At 33.2% G+C, this 19,890-nt stretch overlaps 2 protein-coding genes across 3 annotated transcripts in view; both read left to right on the forward strand.

The window, feature by feature from the left end:
• The window catches only part of Dlg5 (MAGUK family member discs large 5), a 29,442-nt gene extending 22,932 nt beyond the window's left edge, over positions 1–6,510 (forward strand). Inside the window, exon 29 of the mRNA XM_076124693.1 lies at positions 108–6,510. Coding sequence (XP_075980808.1) covers positions 108–884 — 777 coding nt within the window. The 3' untranslated portion in view covers positions 885–6,510. The remainder of the gene's footprint in view (positions 1–107) is intronic.
• A 4,856-nt stretch (positions 6,511–11,366) lies between these two features.
• LOC142979340 (uncharacterized) overlaps positions 11,367–19,890 on the forward strand; it is a 51,667-nt gene continuing 43,143 nt past the window's right edge. For both annotated transcript variants that reach the window (XM_076124199.1, XM_076124200.1), the window contains exon 1: positions 11,367–11,718. In XM_076124199.1, coding sequence (XP_075980314.1) covers positions 11,535–11,718 — 184 coding nt within the window. In that variant the 5' untranslated portion in view covers positions 11,367–11,534. The remainder of the gene's footprint in view (positions 11,719–19,890) is intronic.

The following is a 19,890-nucleotide window of genomic DNA, read 5'->3' on the forward strand; positions in this document are numbered from 1 at the left end:
TGCCGTCCGTGCAGGCCTGACCCCTGCCCCGCGCTCCGCCCCCTCGCCCCCCGCCTCGTCCCGCCGCCCGCCCCGCGACCCGCCCCACTCGCCCCCGCCGCCACAAGGCCGTTACTTTCTGTTCACACCGCACCTCCCCCACTTCGCCAACCTCGCCGCCCCCCTCTCCCCGCGACACCTCCTACTACTCCGACCCCGGCCGTGAACCGAAACCGACAAGAAAGAAGGAGCAACCGCGCAGCGACTCCACAGACTCAGATGTTCGCTACTACTCCGAACCGGACGCCAAGTACTTCGAGATCGACTATGAGTTCCTCAAAGAGTTACGTCGTATAGCTCGCAACAACTGTCCCAAGTGTCGCCGCAAACGTTCCCGGCGCTGCGACCGAGATTCAAAAGAGAAGCCGACCAAATCGAGAACGTCAAAATACTCCCGGCTTCGAGACAACTACGTATACTGCAATGGTAGGTACCACAGTGACAAGGAACACTGCCAATTGTGCTGTAAAATTTGCAACAAATCAACTGAAACGCTCGACTCTATAGAGGACGACCAATATTCTCTTGTATCTAAAAGCTATAGTCAACCTAAACCGAGCGCTCGTTCTAAATCGACTCCCCGACACTCACGCGAGAGAAAAAACTCGATTCAATCGAATAAATCGGTATCTTTCCTCGAATCGAGTAACGATGAGTCGATTAAAGACGAACCGAATTACACGGCTAAGAGCTTCACTAATGATTTAAAGAAGTTTTTACTAAAACCTTCAACGCCAAGACAAAGCTTGAGAGATAAGTTTATTACTAGTTTCAAGCAGGAATTTGAGGCGACAAAAAAATCGCCTAAGCTAAAAGCAATCAAAGGTCTCTGGAAGTCTTACTGAAAATGACTTAACTAATTATTTTGCCAGTTTTGACAGATTTTGTACAAAGAGAGAGTAGGACAACACTAGTCAGATAGGCGATTATGTATGTGCTAGAAAGAGATACAAATACGTCGATCTGATGTGTGTAATGTCCTGTATTGTGCTAATTTATACCAACTTTTTGAGTGTTTTTTACACATTTCTATTATTATTGATTCAGTAGGGATACCGCGCAAATCGAAAATATATTTAGATTATAACATCATACAATAAAAATAAGAAATTTATGATTTTCGACTTTTGCGGTATAATTAGCTATTCGATGGTCTTTCATGACAGTCAAAGGCGTTCTAATTTCAAACTGTCGATTGTATTTTTTGTACAAAGTTATTTATTTTTCTTTTTTGGTGCTCTTTTTATGGCAGTATTCAAATTAATAATACATGTTTTTAACAATCGTGGTTTGAATCGATTTTGTGTATTGATTTAAATTAAATAATCGAGTATTAACGTTAGTTCGATTTCTTTTAAATTATGTTTTTAATTTGAATATTGTTTCTGTATAGTATTTTGTTATTATTATTTTCATTTATAAAAACGTAAGTGTTCATAATTGGTCTAAAGGAAACTGAAATCCAAGGTTTCGGTGCTAAGTGCTGAGAGCGTTTTACAACTTTACATAAATATTATATACTTCACAATATACATAGGCAAATATACGTATGTGTGCAATAATATATCACTTTAATATTTATCGATTCATGTCATATCAAGTTATCGGAATCATTTCAAGACAGAATTTCTGATATTTTATAAACTCACTATTCAAAATATCTAACTCCTTGAGCCTATGAATCGTGTCGTAAATTAGGTCATAATTTAGACCTAATTTAAAAATATTCTTTATTCTTGACCAGAGCTATAGATTATCCTGTATTACAAGATATATGGATGTAAATGAGGCAATGGAAGTTTATAAGGAGCGTACCAAGTGGCGTTCTTTTTCTTGGAAAAGGCGTGATTTTATGTATGTATGTAATTTAATCTTGAGCCTAAATATGTAATTGAGTGTTAGATCGTCTTAAAAGTAATGTAATACGTGTAAAAATTGCAAATAAACTTATCCCAATATTTAAATTAAAGTAATAAGCTTTCATGTAAAGTCTTACTATAATCTATTCAGTAGTTTACGCGTAATGCTCAACCAAACGGACAAAATGAAGTTTTATCATAGATATATGAGTAGTATATTTATATTATATAATATTAATTACATATCTATGTATATTATTAAAGTTAATAAATATATAACGTCCCAGCAATAAAAAGTGCCGCGTAATAAATGTTTAAGATTGTATAAATACATAAAATATGAACGACTAAATAGTATAAAAAACTATAATCATATTATAATAGATGTTTGTATAGTTCCCGGTTCGACATTCGGGTCGGATGAAAAAAATCTGAATCATTAGCTATTTCTTTACGAAATGTCTTTCCTCGTATCTCGGCTTTCTATAGCCGAAATACACGTTTATATGCTTGTTATGTTCTAATTTATTAAAGAAACTTTATGTGACATGAACCGATAAACACATTTATAACATTTTCACTTAATTATAAATGTAAGAATATAATATCATCACTTTTACATACATACATATTAAACAGACTTATTGCACATTATAATATAATTCTCGGTCTATGAAATACACTATAAAAAGGCCTATATCTATATCCGCAATTAGACAGTCAACAATATTGCCCAAATTTAAAGAATTGCACAATATAAATGCCCGTTTAAGGTGTATATTGAGTACTTATTCTTCATCGTTTTGATTCAAGGTGAAGTGAAATTTAATAGTGCAATTAATTGGGCAAAATTATTGCCCAATATTATCGTATGTCTAGCGGTGGCCTAAATATCTATCAAGATTTCAATTGCACAAGAAATATAAAGGAGTTGAATATTAAATGTACGAGTGTGTGTGGTAGTGGAACCTTTTTAGTAAGAATTCGATTAGTATTGTTATATTTAGTACCCGATTGGTCCATATGTAGGTATCGTTAGCGTAGAAGCACATAATAAATATTATATTGTCCAAACTTAGATGATTGGTAGTAACGTATCCGGTTAACTTATGTCTAAAGGCAGTATTGATATTCGCACAATAATTAAGAAGTTTGAAGAACTATTAATTTACGTGTACGCCACGATAAATACGTGTACCCAAAATGATATTGCGTATAGGTACACAAATAAACGTAAGGAAAATCTACATTGACAAACTATGTTTGAAATTTTATGCGAATAAATGTCTGCTACTAATTAATTACCGACAAATAAAAATGTCATTGCGTTTTGATGACGAAACAAAAAATGATTTCTCAGTTTCTTTGTTGTAAGTTAAATAGGTGTTGTCTAAGTTTGAACTTTATGATATTTATTATGTGGTAAAAATCTTGATAGACGAGTATTACTTAGCGGGCCATTAGTGAGTGCATGCGTCCTTGAATATATCATGTTAGGGGTTGATTTCGTATGTCGTGTTGTTTACAAAGTCGAGAATTTCCTAATTATGTAAAGTTGAGTTGTGTTGGTCTGCAATTCTACCTATATTTCGAGAACATTTTGAAGAAATTGAAAGATAACTTGGACCAAGTTAGCTAATTTCCTTTTTGATTGGTTTAATCTTTGGCCATGGTCATTGATCAGCGATTTACGATTAGGTTATTATGTCTGAGTAATGAATAATGATTTAAAAGTACAATAAAATATTTTACTCAAGTGAAAAAGCTTTTGACTCGATATTGTAAACAACACGATTGGGTGGACCTCGCTGTCACAGAAACAATGTAGTACATTAGGGATCACTTAGTGACGAATAACATTTTATTATTTATAAATGTTTATACATAGTGTTTTAGCTAAATATATAGACTATTATAGACTATACAGTCACACTATTGCATGAATTAGCACCTATTTTGGTGATTCCAAATTTCTACTAAAAATAACCGTTAATTTTTCAGTGTTGCCACTCTAAAAATAAACTTTTTACGACACATTTTACGTATGGTAACACTGAAACGACTTGGATTTTGGTCGTAGTTGTGTAATTTCGATGTGTAGACGTTTTATTACACATTATTTTGCCCCCAAATATATAGTTTTCTTATATGTGAATTATTATTATTTATCAATTTTGCGAGAAAAATATATTATGTACTGTGTAGTTATCTTAGAGAAAATATATGTCTTAGAATGATAACGTATTCCTTGTCTATCGGCCTATTCAATCGCTACTAATAGTTATTGTAGTAAAATATATTTAAAAGTATAGAAAACTGTGTACCCTATTGTATGACAAATTTCGAAAACGGCATATCTCGCATTAGAAACACGTAATATGTGACATTTTCGAATAAGAGCATAGACTTGTTCTGGTAAAATTGATAAATAATATCTAATATAAATTATACGACTTTTTAAGACTGTAGAACTACTTGTATATGTAGTATGTATTTAACGACGCCGTCTTTACTTGATTTTATTATATATTACTGTACATAATGCCTCTCTTATAGAGAACCTTAGAAAATCTTCATATGCTAGTATCAGATTTCGAAAATTATCAATTTTCTTGAGAGAAATAGCAATGTTCCATAGGCCTCCTATAAAATTACTATAATACTTTACGAAATCTGACATTAGTATACTTATTATTTAAAATATACTTTACAAAAAATATCTATTTGAGGTGCCAAACGATTTATATTGAGTATCGATTGTTTATCGACCCATAGTGGACTGTTGCCTGTGTAAACACAATCACGAACTAATTACACAATACATTGCGGTATTTCAATGACGTTTTCTCTAATAAACTTCACTGTTGTATAGAAAGCTCGCAATGTACTGTGATGTAAGCGATAATTTCGCAATTTTTATGTTGTCCAGTGTTCGTTGCGCGATGTTATGCGATCTCATTGATATTAACGTGTGATGAGGCTTATTGACACAGTTTTTTTTTATAGTTTTCAGCACATTTTAGTAGTGGTTAAGTTTTTTGTACAGATTTTTTTGATATTACGTTGTTTCGACGCTATAATTGAATGTTCTATGAGTGACACAACCTAAAATTTGAAAAATATTTCTGCTTCCTAACCCTCCTTACTAGCGGTCAATCGTAGGAGCGGTTAGCCGCGCGGTTACAGTTTAGTTTGCAACCGCCTATTGCGCTTAAGTGGCCGTTCATTGGCGGTTGCATATGTAACTGTAACTTACTAATATTTTGGCTACACCATTGCGTGAACCATGAATTAAAAATACTATCTATAACAAATTAGTATAAAATGTGAGACAAATTAAAAACCTTGCGATAAAATTCTCACTCATAGTACATTCTTCAAGCTTTCGCAGTTTTTTTTATTCCAGCTTGAAGCTTATAGTTTAAAGCCATAAGGCATTTATAGCAAATGTTTTTTATCTAACACTGATTGAAATAGGGTCGCAGTTACTCGTTTGTAGCAGGACAATCTTATGTCAAGTTATACTCATTGTTGGATAGAAGTATAAGGAGTTTGTCTACAGAAATATAAAATTATTTAAACTAAATTAATAGATGTTACGTTTTTGTTGATTCAATCTTCTAAGAAATCATTACAGATGGTATTGATTGTGTTACCAGCCTTATCTCTTGATGATTTTTAATCTGACAACCCCATATTTGTTTACCAATTGTAGACAAACTTCTCATTTCGGTTACACCGCTCGAAGGGAACAGACGTATCTGAGAAGGTTTAGGAAAAATAGTTACCATATTGTAATTTGTTTACAAACGCATTGCACAAAAGTAACAGTTCAAGTTATTAAGTTTTTTTTTTATATAGATAACTATAATTTTGATCTGATTAAGTTAAACATTAGTTGGTTGCTATGTTGCTAACATTATTTTTAAAACTATACATATATTATACAAGATATTTGTAAATTTAAATATATTATACAGTAGTGATGTTGATTGATGTATTTTAAAAATTTGACAATAAAGTAAAAGCAGTATTTAAATTATTGAACTTGAATGTAAATTTTTAGTGGGATGAGGTTTGCGCAACTTTTGTATTAAATCGACGGCACATTGTATGCATTCTCATAAGAACGCGGAACATCTACAGCTATGTAATTTTGATCTTAGAAACCCTATTGTATTTTTTATTTGTTTATGAAAAAGTATCTTTCTAATTAATCCACTTTTGTCAACTGTTGAGGTTAAAGTCTACTTTCTGTTGAGTTAAATCTTTTCTTTATCTATCTTATGAATAAATATTCATTTTATAAGCGATCTTTTATTGCTTAAATGCTATTTTATGTTCGTACAAAAATGCATACAGTTTGATTTTTCGTTATAAGTGTAATTTGATATAAATACAAAAGTTGCATAAATCTCGATTCCTTCAATATTCTTGTTTTGGAGATATATTTATATTATCTGTTGATGTTTGACTATTCTGTATTTTCATTGGTATTATTTTTTGTTTTATTTTTAAGCCCATGTATATTTTTACGGCCAAGTAGGTGACTAAGGAATAATTCAACGAATTGTTTACAATATAAAACAAAGCAATAAATAAATGAAACTAGTGACTCTTGTTTTATTAAACAAATGAACTTTTATTTTAAAATACTCTATTCTTCTCTGAACAGTTAGAAAATAATGAAGACCCAGTGAGGGTAGGCGTAGAAACTTGTGCTACACGGAGACGACCCGACGCTAAGCAGGCACATCAGATTCAGTCCGCCTGCGAACAAGATCGATGTAAGTCGGTCAAAATTTGAACAATTTAGTATGATGGTATTTTTTCTGTTTGTAATATATATTTTAGTTACTTATTGTCCCCTTATCCTCTCTATAATGATTTGCGCGACAATGCGTCTCTCCCATAAGCTCACTTGATCGTAGATTAGTCCTTGACATTCGATTTCCAGTGAAAAGTGATAAAAAAAGTTAACTCCGTTTTTTTACCTGTACTTAATTTAGTGAAATAACTGTTGTATAATTATCATAATAGCTGCTGTATTTGACACTGTTGTTATGTAGTTGAACTCTGTTATTACGTATTTGGGGTTGTTAGCCCGAGGATATAAAGTAATTCGTGACGATGTATGTAGTCTGATTAGTTACAGTTAGTAAAAATGGTAGTAAGAAGTAACCAGTTTAATTGGTTGCTCTGCAACTATATGTAGCACTGTAAACTCGCTAGTCAGCTAATATCTAAACGATTAGTGCGATGAACAAGCTTTAACGAAAGTTAGCTGTGTCATTTTTAAACGGCAATATTTTTTTGGCAATTTCGTCTAGCTTTGTGCCTTAGGGTTAAATAAAATTCTGGACTTAGGTAAAAGTACTCAGTGCCTTGTCCCTTGGACAGCTCGAACAACTTTGTTCATAGGTAAAGCTACGTAGAAATTTGGAAGAAAACAGAAAATATTAACGTATGTCTGCTCTAAAGATTAAAATTTTGTTTTAACTTGAGTTTTAAACGCAAGTCAGATTTCACCCAAGCCGAAAAGTTACCCTACCTATCTATACAATACTGCCCAACCGCCTATTCAATTTAAAATAACAAAAAACCTCTCGAATTTAAAAACCATGACTTTGTGCGTGGAATAATAACGAGTGGCGGGAACGAAGGGTCTTGGTATCAAAAGGGAGAATAATCACTTCTTCGCTGGCTCGTTAAGGAAAATTGGAGGTAAAACGTTTGGGCACGTGTACAGGGCAGGTGTCGATCTTTCTTAGATGTAATTAGCTAAGTGTGGACTGGAGAAAGGGAGGAATAGATGCTTGTATATAGAGCTGAGAGCAATTGGTTTCCACAAAGCACATAACTTGGTAACAAATTCCTATGTTTTTTTACTTCATCAATGTTTGTAGACGTATGCAAGCAATAAATAGATCTGCTTATCTGATCTATTTATTACTTATCTAAGTACGTCTTGCAGCAGACGCGGACGACAAGAAACTGAATTATCGACTGGGGAAGTCGAATAATTTTGCATAATAACGCGAATAATTTTAAGTCTGCATATACTTAAATCACGGATGGTGCTGTATTGCAATTGCTTTGGCCATAATATAAATTAGTGGAAAAATTCGTTAACCCTACGTTTATAATAAACTATCTTAGAAACAGTTACTGTAGGTGGTGAGTCAATTTAAGTCATTTATTATGTCTGCTTGACCCGTGTCTTTTGCCGAGAGAGGTTAGGCTTTTAGTTTGCTACGTGCTAAAGAAGTACGTGTAGTTTTTCGTTTTTATTAATTAGGTCTAATAACCAGAACAATACCAATAGTATAAGAAAAGCAAGAAAACTTCGCTCTTTAATCCAAAACAGAATTATTATGTACAATTAACTCGATGTATTCGGAAAGTGAGGCTCCTTTCGCTTGTACACGCAACGTCTAATGAGTATATAATTATTATCTCGAGTTCCACGTGACAGGGCCCATTATCTATGTAGGTATGTGCTATATCATGTCTACTAATTTACGCGTACATCTATTAAATTAGAAAGAGAGAGTTTTCTCTAATAATTATGCCTATCTCTTTTAGGAATTATCCAAATAGGGTATGTAATATGTCCAAATCTGTTGGTACCGTTATCCGTTAAGTTAAATACATGATTATTATTTTAAAGTAACGGATTTTCACGTTAAAAAGCCGTATTAGGTGTTCACGGTCCTATGAGATAAACTACATTATAAATAGATACGTAGTTAGGAGTCAAAAATGTCATTCTTTCTCGGAATACAGGTACCTATTTGTATCTTTATAGTATCTTCATATAGAGTCCCTTATATTACTTATTTTAACTCATAATAAGTAGGCAAGTATAATACCTCAATGCGGAAATATTTTGCTGCTAGTAGCAGCGCAGGTATTTTCAATATCAATTAATAACAAAGCATGCAGGCATAAGGCACCTATTATACGTAATCCAGATTATGATGCGCACGAAACTTTGCGATATTAGCAGAATATTGGAATATTTTGTATCGGAAACTTTGAACAATGATTAGGTATATAGGTAGGTACTTGTAATCTAGGCCTTAGGTTATGATGAAAGGTAAACTTATTTACTTAAGTAAGTAATGTCCTATCTTCGAGTCGAGTGTGAAGGGTAATTATTATTGATAAGCTAGAAATGCAAATAAACCGGTAGGGTTGACTAGTTGACCTGCATGTTAAATAATTATAAATTTGATGATGTCTAAACCATTGATTGCAAATAAAAACACCGGTGCCTTGCGTTATCAAAAACAGTCATGTGAATCAACATGATTGATCTATTGCAGACGTTTCAGGAAGGTAACAAATTAACTTAAGTCAATATGTAAGTAAAATCATTTTTTTTATAATTTTTGGTTTGTTTGGCAATAGGTACTGCTTAGTCGAGTAGTGCCATCATTATTCATCATTCGAAAGTTCTAATAAGACACAATTTAATTTCTAATAATCAACATAGTTAATATCAAATTAGTGTTATTATGTCTTTCCATATAAACGAGAGTTAGTCAAGATTTTCACTCATCACCAATTATAACGCCATCTAAGGGTGCATTGACCTGGTATTTCCTAAGAATTATATTAGACAAAAATAGAATAAACTGTTTAACCTCCAAATGGAACTGCTCAACCTTTTCCTTGAGACTTTCTGATGTACCACAAATGATTGTTTATCGCTAGTATTTATCTAATAATGGACTATAATCTACATCTTTAGGGTCTATTTTGTTTATATTTTCTAGAAAGTAGGTAGGTACCATTGTACTGCAACATAAATCGCTTCAAGGTAGATATAGGTACCTTTAAAACATCATATATTATGCTCTCTCTTTATGTCGAGTGTCTTGCTCTTGAATAGGACTTTTGACAACATTAATCATACAAAAAAATGGTAATTATTTAAATCTTGACAAACTTTAAATCATGAAGTAGGAATGTCCAAATTATGTCTTTGGTAGTTTTCCTCTTGACCTTATAACATCTGACATCCATATTAATAGATTTAACCACTGAACAGGATAAACACAAATTCAGTTCCTAGGTATAGGTACCAACGATATTCCCTACTAAATACATACTAAGTAGTCCATCCAGAGAGGTATCTTATAAATAAATTCAAGTGAAATACGGATTTCCTACATAAATTAGCATTTATGCCGTCAAGATCATAGGCAGCATCAGATTATACCGCATAAAGGTAATGACGGACCTAAGTATTTAATAGTTTCGTTCTACAAATGTAAGCGGCCATATCCTGTGGACGCGAGTTGCCAAAGTAATTAGAGAAAGCGCTCTATGTAGCCAGTACGCGCACGCAATAGGAAAAATAAAACGAATGTGGTTCTCGATACAAAGTGCCCACACTTTTCTTTATTTTTCGGTACCTACATGCGGATGTCGGTGTGTGGGTTTGGTCACGGTAGTTTTTTATTATTATGATGATGTTTTTTTTGGTGTTCGGTGAGTTTTAGAGTGGTATTGATCTCAAAAATTAGTTTTCGTTCAAAAGTCATTTTCTAGTACCTACCTATAAGACGGTACGTCGTGTCAGTGATATATTTAGCTATGATACATAATAATAATCGTTCAAGTTTCATATAAAATCTTAAAACTGTAGGTTTTTTATAATAAATTAATTTCATATTTTTTCTTCGAATTAAATAAGTCGCTAACGTGAGATGTAACTGATTAAAATCTGTGATTTATGTCTTAACCAATTAGGAAAGCCAATTAATTTAAACCACGCATGATATAATTAAGGAAGGAAGCAGAACTCCTAGTTTACATCACAAACTTTAATTTATCGCGATCGCGATTTTCAATAAATACTTATCTATTTTTAATTAAAAAGAAGAAATAGGAAGTCAGTAAGCACCTTTTTATTTGACGAAAATATTATAACATAGGAATTTAAGGTTGCCTTTGATTCTTTAAAAATGAAACACGTAAACTGTAAAAACCACTTTACGAATGAAATCCATTTTCTGTATAAATTTTCACATAGTAGGTATTTTATTCTAAGTGAGACTAGTACCTGCATGGAGCGTAGACATAAATAGCACCGATAGGCTCGTGAATTTCAATCATATACCTGTCCTTATTAATTAACATTCCAGCTGGTATCTCGATCTAATTCTCTTGCACCGATCGCGATTGAGTAGCTCATGCGATTTGCTAATCACTTACCTATTCTTCTACAATTGATCTTTACTGAAATCCATGTTCTAATCTTAATGCAACATCTTTGAGATGAACGACCATTCAACATACATTGAACGAAAATAAAAGTAGTTAAAAATAGAACACCGCTAAAAAACTCAAGACGGCAAAAAAGAAAAATAGTAAAAAAAGTATCCGAACTCACTATCACTGCAAGACTTTTCTGGGTTTTAGAACGTGCGCGTATCCAAACGGCAGTGTGACCGACGACACCGCGCATGCGCCGCGCGCATCAAAATGGTCTATGCGAACTTAGCGCGCGAAACGAAATATTTTCCTCGGAAAAAGTTTTTATAAAAATTATGTGTTATCGTAAATGAAGTGAAATGAATATTTTTTTGCAAAAATATTTCTATTTACAATTATGAAAAGATTAAAATGTGCTCGAAATCGGATTGTTACAAAGTGATATTATTAGTGGTGTTAGTTATTGTTCATGCTGATTGTCGGAGTGCGAAGACAAAGTATCATAGGAATGGAGTGCAACATGCCTGGAATCAGTTGCGTAGTGAAGACAAGAATACCACGGTTAAGGAAAAAGGCAGAGGATTTTTACTTGCCGGTAAGTTATATTTACAAGCTTAAAAAAAATATTTCATATTACATACCTAATAAATTATTTTTAGGGTAGTTTTTTGAGTGTTAGATACTTCTCGTAGGTATAAGGTGAACTTACGATAATAAATAATTGTCCATAAAATCGTAACAGATATGTGTTAAAATAGAGCATTCGTTTTTTAGAACAGACATTCAAGTCAACCGCACAAATTATTATTATTAAACTGGTGATCTGGGGAATTTAACAAGTCTTTAATTCCCGGATACAAAGAACATATTATAACAACCTTTTATACATAGGATTATAACTTACGATCTTCTTTGTGGCACGGTCAAGCCATCACTTTAACCACTGCGCTACAAACGCTCTATGTTCCGAGCGATTTACAAGTTACCCACATAATTCTTCCAAAAATTACTTCAGTAAACAAACTTACAAATATATTTCTTTAATATAATACAACCTATATCTCATACACCGCAAAAGTTTAAAATTCACGATTATCCTTTAATTCCCATTCCCATAAACATAAAAAGCAATGAGCTACTCAAATCTCACTGAAATCGGAATAAAGTACCCCGTCATAACTTTCGAAGCATCGATAACCTAACGTATTTTTATTTCGTCCCGAATACCGGCTTTAAATGGTCATAAATTAAGGCAGTGTCATCGTGTTATAGGGTCAGTGGGACCAGATGTTTCAGGGACAGTAATTTTCCTTCGCCTTGTTTAAAAACCTGTTGTTGCATCTGCCAATTGTGTTGTTTTGCGTTTTTTGTCGGATGAAAGGTTGTACTTTCCTCAATCAATATGGCCATCAATTATACGTACTTACGATTCCTTGTAATTCGTGAAGCACAGTTTTTTTATGTAAGTGAAATTGAATAATCAATGTACTAAATGTTAACATTTTTTACTCCTGATGAGGTTTTGGCTCGCATATTTTCTCTGTAAAGCTAGGATAGTAGTTTACATAATCATAATCTACCATAATAAGAAAGAAAAATTGTAGAGTCAGTAGGGTAACTAGAAACTCGTAATATGTGTACTTAAGCCACGATAACCGACTGTTCAGAAAAATAACTTAAAATGACGTTACTTACTTACGTTAAATCAAAAAATAAGATCGTTGGTATTTTAATTTTGTTGTTATACTTATAAAGATTATCCGGTCATCGAAAGTATACTTATTCGTGTCCTCACAAATTAAAAGTGCATTTTAATATTCATAGTCAGCACTTGAAGAAAATATCTCAAGATTTACAAACCGTAAATACAAAACAAAGTAACGTTTTCCTCGCACATCGTAAACTCACTTGTCAATTCTCTTTACACTTTTGACTACTGCCTTTTAAGTTTAATGAGGTGCTAACTACTTGCATTTGCATTCGAAGATGGCTAGCTAATTTCCTGCAGCTGGCTAGAACGATTTTAATAATATTTATAGTCATAGGAAATTAAAGTCTTTGTTAGTATCCCTAACTTCACTGAGATAAGTAAGGCTTTCGTGTTTGTATAGTTAAATCAGTAGTTTCTTATTAGGTACGTTTCTTTTATCTTTATTAATCCACATTATCCATTAAATACTAAACTTATTGAATGGATAGATCGATTAAAATCTAACTAAAAATAACAAAAAATGATAAACAAGGTAGGGAATAAAAAAACTCTAGAATCACTTCTTAGTACCAAATCTTTTTTCAAAGGGTTTTAGTAAACTAAACATCTACCTAATACATAAAAAAAATCAATGAAAGCATTTTGATAAAATCTGACATCCAAATCAACTTAACAAAATCTATCACTAAACTACCCTTAAAAAAACAAACAAAAAGTAAAGAAAACTCCAACATTTGTATAAGAAGTCACATAGCACTTACAACCATGAATGGGCGACCTGTTTCCCCTAGTCTCACAGACCTCACATGCAATCGTATTGAATGAAACTGAAGCTTGCATGCAGCGTGAGGTTGTTACCCTTTCACGGGAGTTTACGTCTTGGCTTAGAATTCAATGAAATAGTGTAGCTATCTTACTTTATTTAGGAGATTTTGAAGCCGTTTTTCGTTTTCTAGCATGTCTTTATTGGATAGTTATTGGTTTTTTAGTTCTGAACGTAATCGTTTTTAAGAACTAGGATACATGCTATTATATTTAATTCATATACTAAATTAGTTAAATAAACATAAGTGTTCAGATATTCGACTTATATTTCTCTGATTATATTATTGTTTACACTACTTATTACCGGGATTAGATTACGATACTTCTTTTTTGGAACTTAAAACTTACCAATTCCTTACTCTACTTACTTGTTACCTACTCTACCTTTCTTGAAAAGAAACATTCCCTTCAACTCCATAGAATCAAAATGAGTTAATTTAAAAGCATAGCACCACCTTATAAATCTTACAATATCATCAAAACATTAACTTTGAACAGCGTCTAATGTTCTTTAAACACAACTTTAGGAATAATGTCATCAGAACGCCGACAAAATCCCAGGGATTTTCAACTTGGCAAGTTCTAAAAAGTTTCTAATCTGCGAAACATCGAATCAAAAGAGTGTAAATAAACAAACAGATCGGAATTCGCGGCTCCAAGTCTCCGAGCCACTTACTTTCAAAACTTTTCAAATCAAATCCGATGAATTGCGTTTAGATACAGAAGTAGAGTTTATTTTTATTTATTTTATCGTATGTTTAGTGGTAAACCTAGTATCTAATCTGTTCAAGCGGTCTGAATAACTTTTGACATGGCTTAACGACTATTATGTTCATAGACAACAACCGAGACCGGACCGTCTTTTTACGTGGCCCTCCAATCACGAAGACGATCAGCTTAAAAAAAACAATATGTGGTCGCCCATCTATAAGATGACCGCGCCGAGCATTGCTTAACCCACAGATCGACGGGAGAGCGCAACTCGGAATGGACGCGTCACATCATCAAATCCGATGAATTGCATTAAGCTACAAAAGTAGAGTAATAAAATATTATTTGAATGAGAAAGTGGTCTATATTGTACGTTTAATGCATCTAGCGTGGTTTACCGGCCATTTTACGTACGGCTCTAACTCGCCTCAATTACGTAGATTTATGAAAATTGCTTGGATTTTAGTATCGGGTACTTTTATCGTTTATCTATTAATAATATAATAATTTACAACTTTCCAGAAGTTTCTCATTGATAGCTTTCGTTCCATTTGGGATGATCATGGTCAATGGTATTATTAATGGCGGAATGGGTATTTTTAACGTAATATTACCAAGGCTATAATATGAAGGTCCATTGGTCTATTTAAATTACAAATAATAAAATATAGAAAACCCCGTATTAATTGTCTTAATGACCATATACATTTCGAAACTGTATTTTCAAGTATTTAACCTCCCAAGTTGACAAAAGTTATGGAAACTGTATCGTGAGATCAAAACTACAAACCTTTTTGTATTTAATTAAAATAATTACCGTTTTATGTATATTTAGCAAAACGTTTTTAATTTAATTGTATCAATTAACTGTTATAATTGCCTAGGATGCGAATTTTGAGTAGTTTTGTCAACTTTTGTTCCGTTTGAGACAATTTTTTAACTGTTTCTACCAGCCTAATAGAGAAAATTTCTAGTAAACAATACACAGTCTTTAAAATCTTTGACCAACTAACCTCAACAACGGATATATCATGCAATTTACAATTCACTAATTAAGCACAATATATTATAATAAAACAAAGTCCTATATCAATTCTGTATTAGTGCAATGTTATGGACTTCTATATCCAGAATCAACCGGCTGCGGATAGCGAAGTATAATAGTGTATGGGAGACCATTGACCATTGACCACACACAGAAACACTACTTCTTCGAAGATTCTTTCTTTTGAAGGGCAACTCTCGCCCAAACTTTGTATCGTGGGTTTTTCCCAAACATTCCAACAATAGACACAAAGTACAATCAGAGCCGACACCACTATTTGTTAACCGGAATAATATTTGTTTGCTGTGGAATCGAATCCAAGACCTTCGCCCTATTAGGTAACTCTCTACCACTTTTGCCACATAAACCACTACGCCACTAAGCCAACAATATGCTGAAACCTATATGATAAATAACGTTCAAAATACCAGCTCCATTATATCACGATCATTCTGATCGTTTCAAATTATCGCCTATTTCCCCCCCACGTCCGGACAACAGACAGGGTACACGTCAATAAATCACTTACGAACTGATCCTATCACAATAACTCACACCAAATATCCTTCATTATTAGTATTCTAACACCGTTGGGTACAGTTGTAGAAATATAATAATTCTTTGTTACTAGACTGATATACCGGGAAATAGACTAAAAGAGTAGAAATGTTTAGTCTGTGAAAATCCAAAATTGTTATATTTATCCATATATTATTATCAAGTAAGCTGCTTCTGTAGCGCTGTGTCCGACTGCTGATTATGAAGTCCCGAGTCCAATTCCCAAGTGCGACAAAGTGCTATTGGTCTTTTTCTAATAATATCGGACTATTCTTAATAGTAATTCGGAGTTTGCTTATCCCTATTATATGGGACTAACGTTGTTCATGGCGTTCTGACTACACTTTCGGGTATAATAGGCGTGTTATCTACTACTGGGTTTGGTTGCAGAGAGTTTAGGTTGTTTAAGATTGAAGAAAAACTTTGATAATCATTTAGTTTGATACATCTATAGCTTTTCTTTTATACATCAAAAGAACCGTTCTCGCATCATAAGCTGCAGAATCCCAAAACGTCGGAGGATCGAGGTTTCGGGGTTGTCCGACAACATAATAAATACGTTTTAAGCAAAATATATTTTGAGCGTCCTATAAATAATCATGTAACTGTTCAAGTGGGTGGTAAAGGTGTGGTTTTAATGCAACTGTGAAATGTGCAAGACTTGCAGTTGGGTTTTGGAGACACGGCGATCATTTCATAGTATTCAGAAAGTATGTACCTAATAGCAATTTGATACTGTTTACCATTTTTTTTGAGTGAGCCTTTGCGTCAACACAGTAATTCAATTTAATTAGAATGGACTATCATACATATGTACCTCTAGGTACTCAAGTGTTTATCAATTAGCTTCATAACTTCAAAAAGTTATGATTTTATGTATCTATGCATGTAATTTTGTGCCTGCTTTTTCTCGAGGGATTAACCAGAATCAGCTTTAGGCTCATTTTAGAATTTCGAAATAGATAAATCAATAAATTCAAGTTAAAGCCCACGCTAAGAAATAATGATAGATCTTAGTCTGCAAATCTAATTTAGTATCGCCTTTGCAACTGCAGATAGATTTATTATTGGGCTTAAAGGTTGTCCACGAAACCGCACCTTAAGTAATGTTGATAAGTGTCCATAAAATTGAGAATCAAAAGTGAAATTACAAAAATATCGCTTCTTTATAAGGAATCTGCCGTGCTGATTTCACACGGGTTATTGCGTCATTTCTCGAAGTAGGCTTTACCGATTGAAAAGTCCTTATAGTAATCGAAAGTGTGACATTGTGCTAATTTACTCGATGTTTATATTATTTGTTTTCTTGTTATTTATCATTTGTCATTGGACTCACTACCGCTCCTTCAATGTCTTCAGCGTTCTCTAGGGGGAGGTCTCGCTCAGTTTGGGAACCTGTGATTTAATTTATCGTTTGACTTAAAGTCTATAAAAAACAAAAGTATGAGAGAAAACTCGTTGTTTTAAAATCCAATTGTAAGTTTTTCGTTTGTATACAGTAACATAAAAATATCAAACACGAAATTGGTAGCCTAGCCTCGTGACATCTATTTGTAGTTCACATAGTTAAGTAATAGCGCTAACAGAACACATAATCAAATCTTGATAGTTATAGTTGCGTGGCCACCATCATTATAGCACCACACGCACTACCAAGATTATACTAAAAGATTAAAAAGAATTCGCAACAAAATCATTGCGGGCACGCAAAACTTAAAACCAGTCATTTTAGGCAGCAAGCGGCATCTTAATTTAAAACTTTAATACATTTTATATCGATATTTAAATGCATATCAGCGATCATACGCTTACCGCTCGGCTCAAACTTATATTTTTACCAAAAATCGCCACTGATATTGAGCAGTTAATATTTAAAAGGCCATAAAGTTATATCCGAAACAATTCAAGCGGCGATATTACTTTTGTAATGCGTACAATAACGCTTTTTATTTTAAATCGTAAAAGATATTTTTGAAAACCATTATAAGACCATAATCGAATAGTTATAAGCATTTATCTTTGCGTGGATTTTGCGACTTTAAATTGGAATTTCAGAAGCTTATTGTGATTTTTGAAATGATATCTTTTATCTCGATGTTTTGGTGTTCTTTGTTATGGACAATACATATTTTTTACTGGAATGTAAATTATTGTGAATACGTTTTCATTTCATTTTCTTTTAGTTTCTGAATGCTTTTAAATCCACCTAGAATAAAAATCGTCCGAACGTTTTTGGCTGTAGTCTAAATTGGAAACAAAGGTATAGAAGTTAACTTTTTTTTACCGAAAAGACTGGTAGTCTGGTAGTGGTACTAGTCGGTGCAATCAATTTTGACAGGTCTTCCTCCAATAAGAAAACAAATAAAATTAACAGTTTGAAAACGTGATGATCTTAATAAATTCTTAGGTAGGTACTTAGGTATTATACAACAATCTAGAATAGGTACCTACCTATCAATTCAGATAAAAGTTGCCAGACTGTCCATTAATTAGCAAAATTCCTTCTACAAATTCTAAAATAGACATACTACAGATAACTAAGTCTCAACTCTATAGTATCCTACACTCAAAGTTTAAGTACATCTCAAGTGTGAGTACGTCCAAACGTCGTATAGTTTACAAACCGCACTCAGACGTCAAGAGTTGTTAGTTAATTTAGATGCAAGTTTGTAGACGGATTGTTATATAGTTTAGCACTGAATAAGCAAATGGATAGATTGCTTTGATAAATTAATGGTTTAGCTATAAAGAGAATATACTAAAAGTTCTTAAAAAAGGTTTTTCCCAATTCCCTTCAAACATATGGTTAACAGTCAATTTTTTATGTTTTAAAACTTGGGCTACTAGACGCTAGTTTAAACACAATATTATTATCTGTGTGACGAAATAATGCTTATAAAAATAAGCCCTTATAAAAAGTAAGCGTTATCATGTATTAAATTGTAAAGATGTATTTTGCGTTGTTCGAGTGCCCGTTAACTAACTTTTAACTCATTATTACTTCATTGCGTTTCTGAAAACTAGCTTTCCTGGAATGAGTCACACCAGCACATCAAAATATGACCATTAAACATACTGCATTTAATTTGTGTACTTATGCTGATAATAATAGTTTTTGCTTTATCAAAATCGGGTCAAAATTACCGAAGTAAGAGCGTTATAAAGTTTCACTGCTTTTTAAAATTTGCGTTGCTTCGCGCGCTATGCGCTGACGTCACGTCGCGACAGACACGCTTGTTCGACTGCGGGTGATGCGGAGTTTTGATTTGAAAAGTGATTTACATTTAATATTTAAAGAGTCTGTGTATGTGTATGTGTCATAAATTGAATCATCGTGTTTTTTGTAAAATAAGCCTCCACTAAGATATCCTCGATCTCGATCGCCACGCACACAATCATCAACTAGACCCAGGTAAAGAAAGTTGAACTCGTATACTACTAATAATATTTTCGTGTGTAGTTAACAATAAAATTGAAAGTTTGTTACAACTGGCATTACAAATAATGAGTGTTACGTACCTACCAAGTGTAAATTTGGAAAACATAGTTTTAAAATAATATTATAAAAAAAAAATTGTCACCCCTGCCTCTGACTTTAGTCAGGTTGATGGCTATCATATGAACGCATGAATCTACTCTGTAGGTAGTCTTATATGATTGGGTGTGTAATGAGAACTTTTAATTAAACTAACATTTTAATTTTGATATTATTAGATTTAATAAACATGGGTTCTTTTTTCAAAACAAAAAACCAACGCCAACTCAACCGCCGCGCTCGGCTCGCCGCCGCCTGTGAGGTCATTGAACTGCTCATTAAATAGTATCAACTGTTTAGTAGAAGTTCATTGCTAGGTAGGTATGAACATGATATGGCATCTTGATCTTGAGGAAGTGTTCAAAAGGCAATAAACTTCTAT

Source organism: Anticarsia gemmatalis, chromosome 16 (genome assembly GCF_050436995.1).
Source record: "Anticarsia gemmatalis isolate Benzon Research Colony breed Stoneville strain chromosome 16, ilAntGemm2 primary, whole genome shotgun sequence".
In the NCBI taxonomy this organism is placed as follows: Eukaryota; Metazoa; Arthropoda; class Insecta; order Lepidoptera; family Erebidae; genus Anticarsia; species Anticarsia gemmatalis.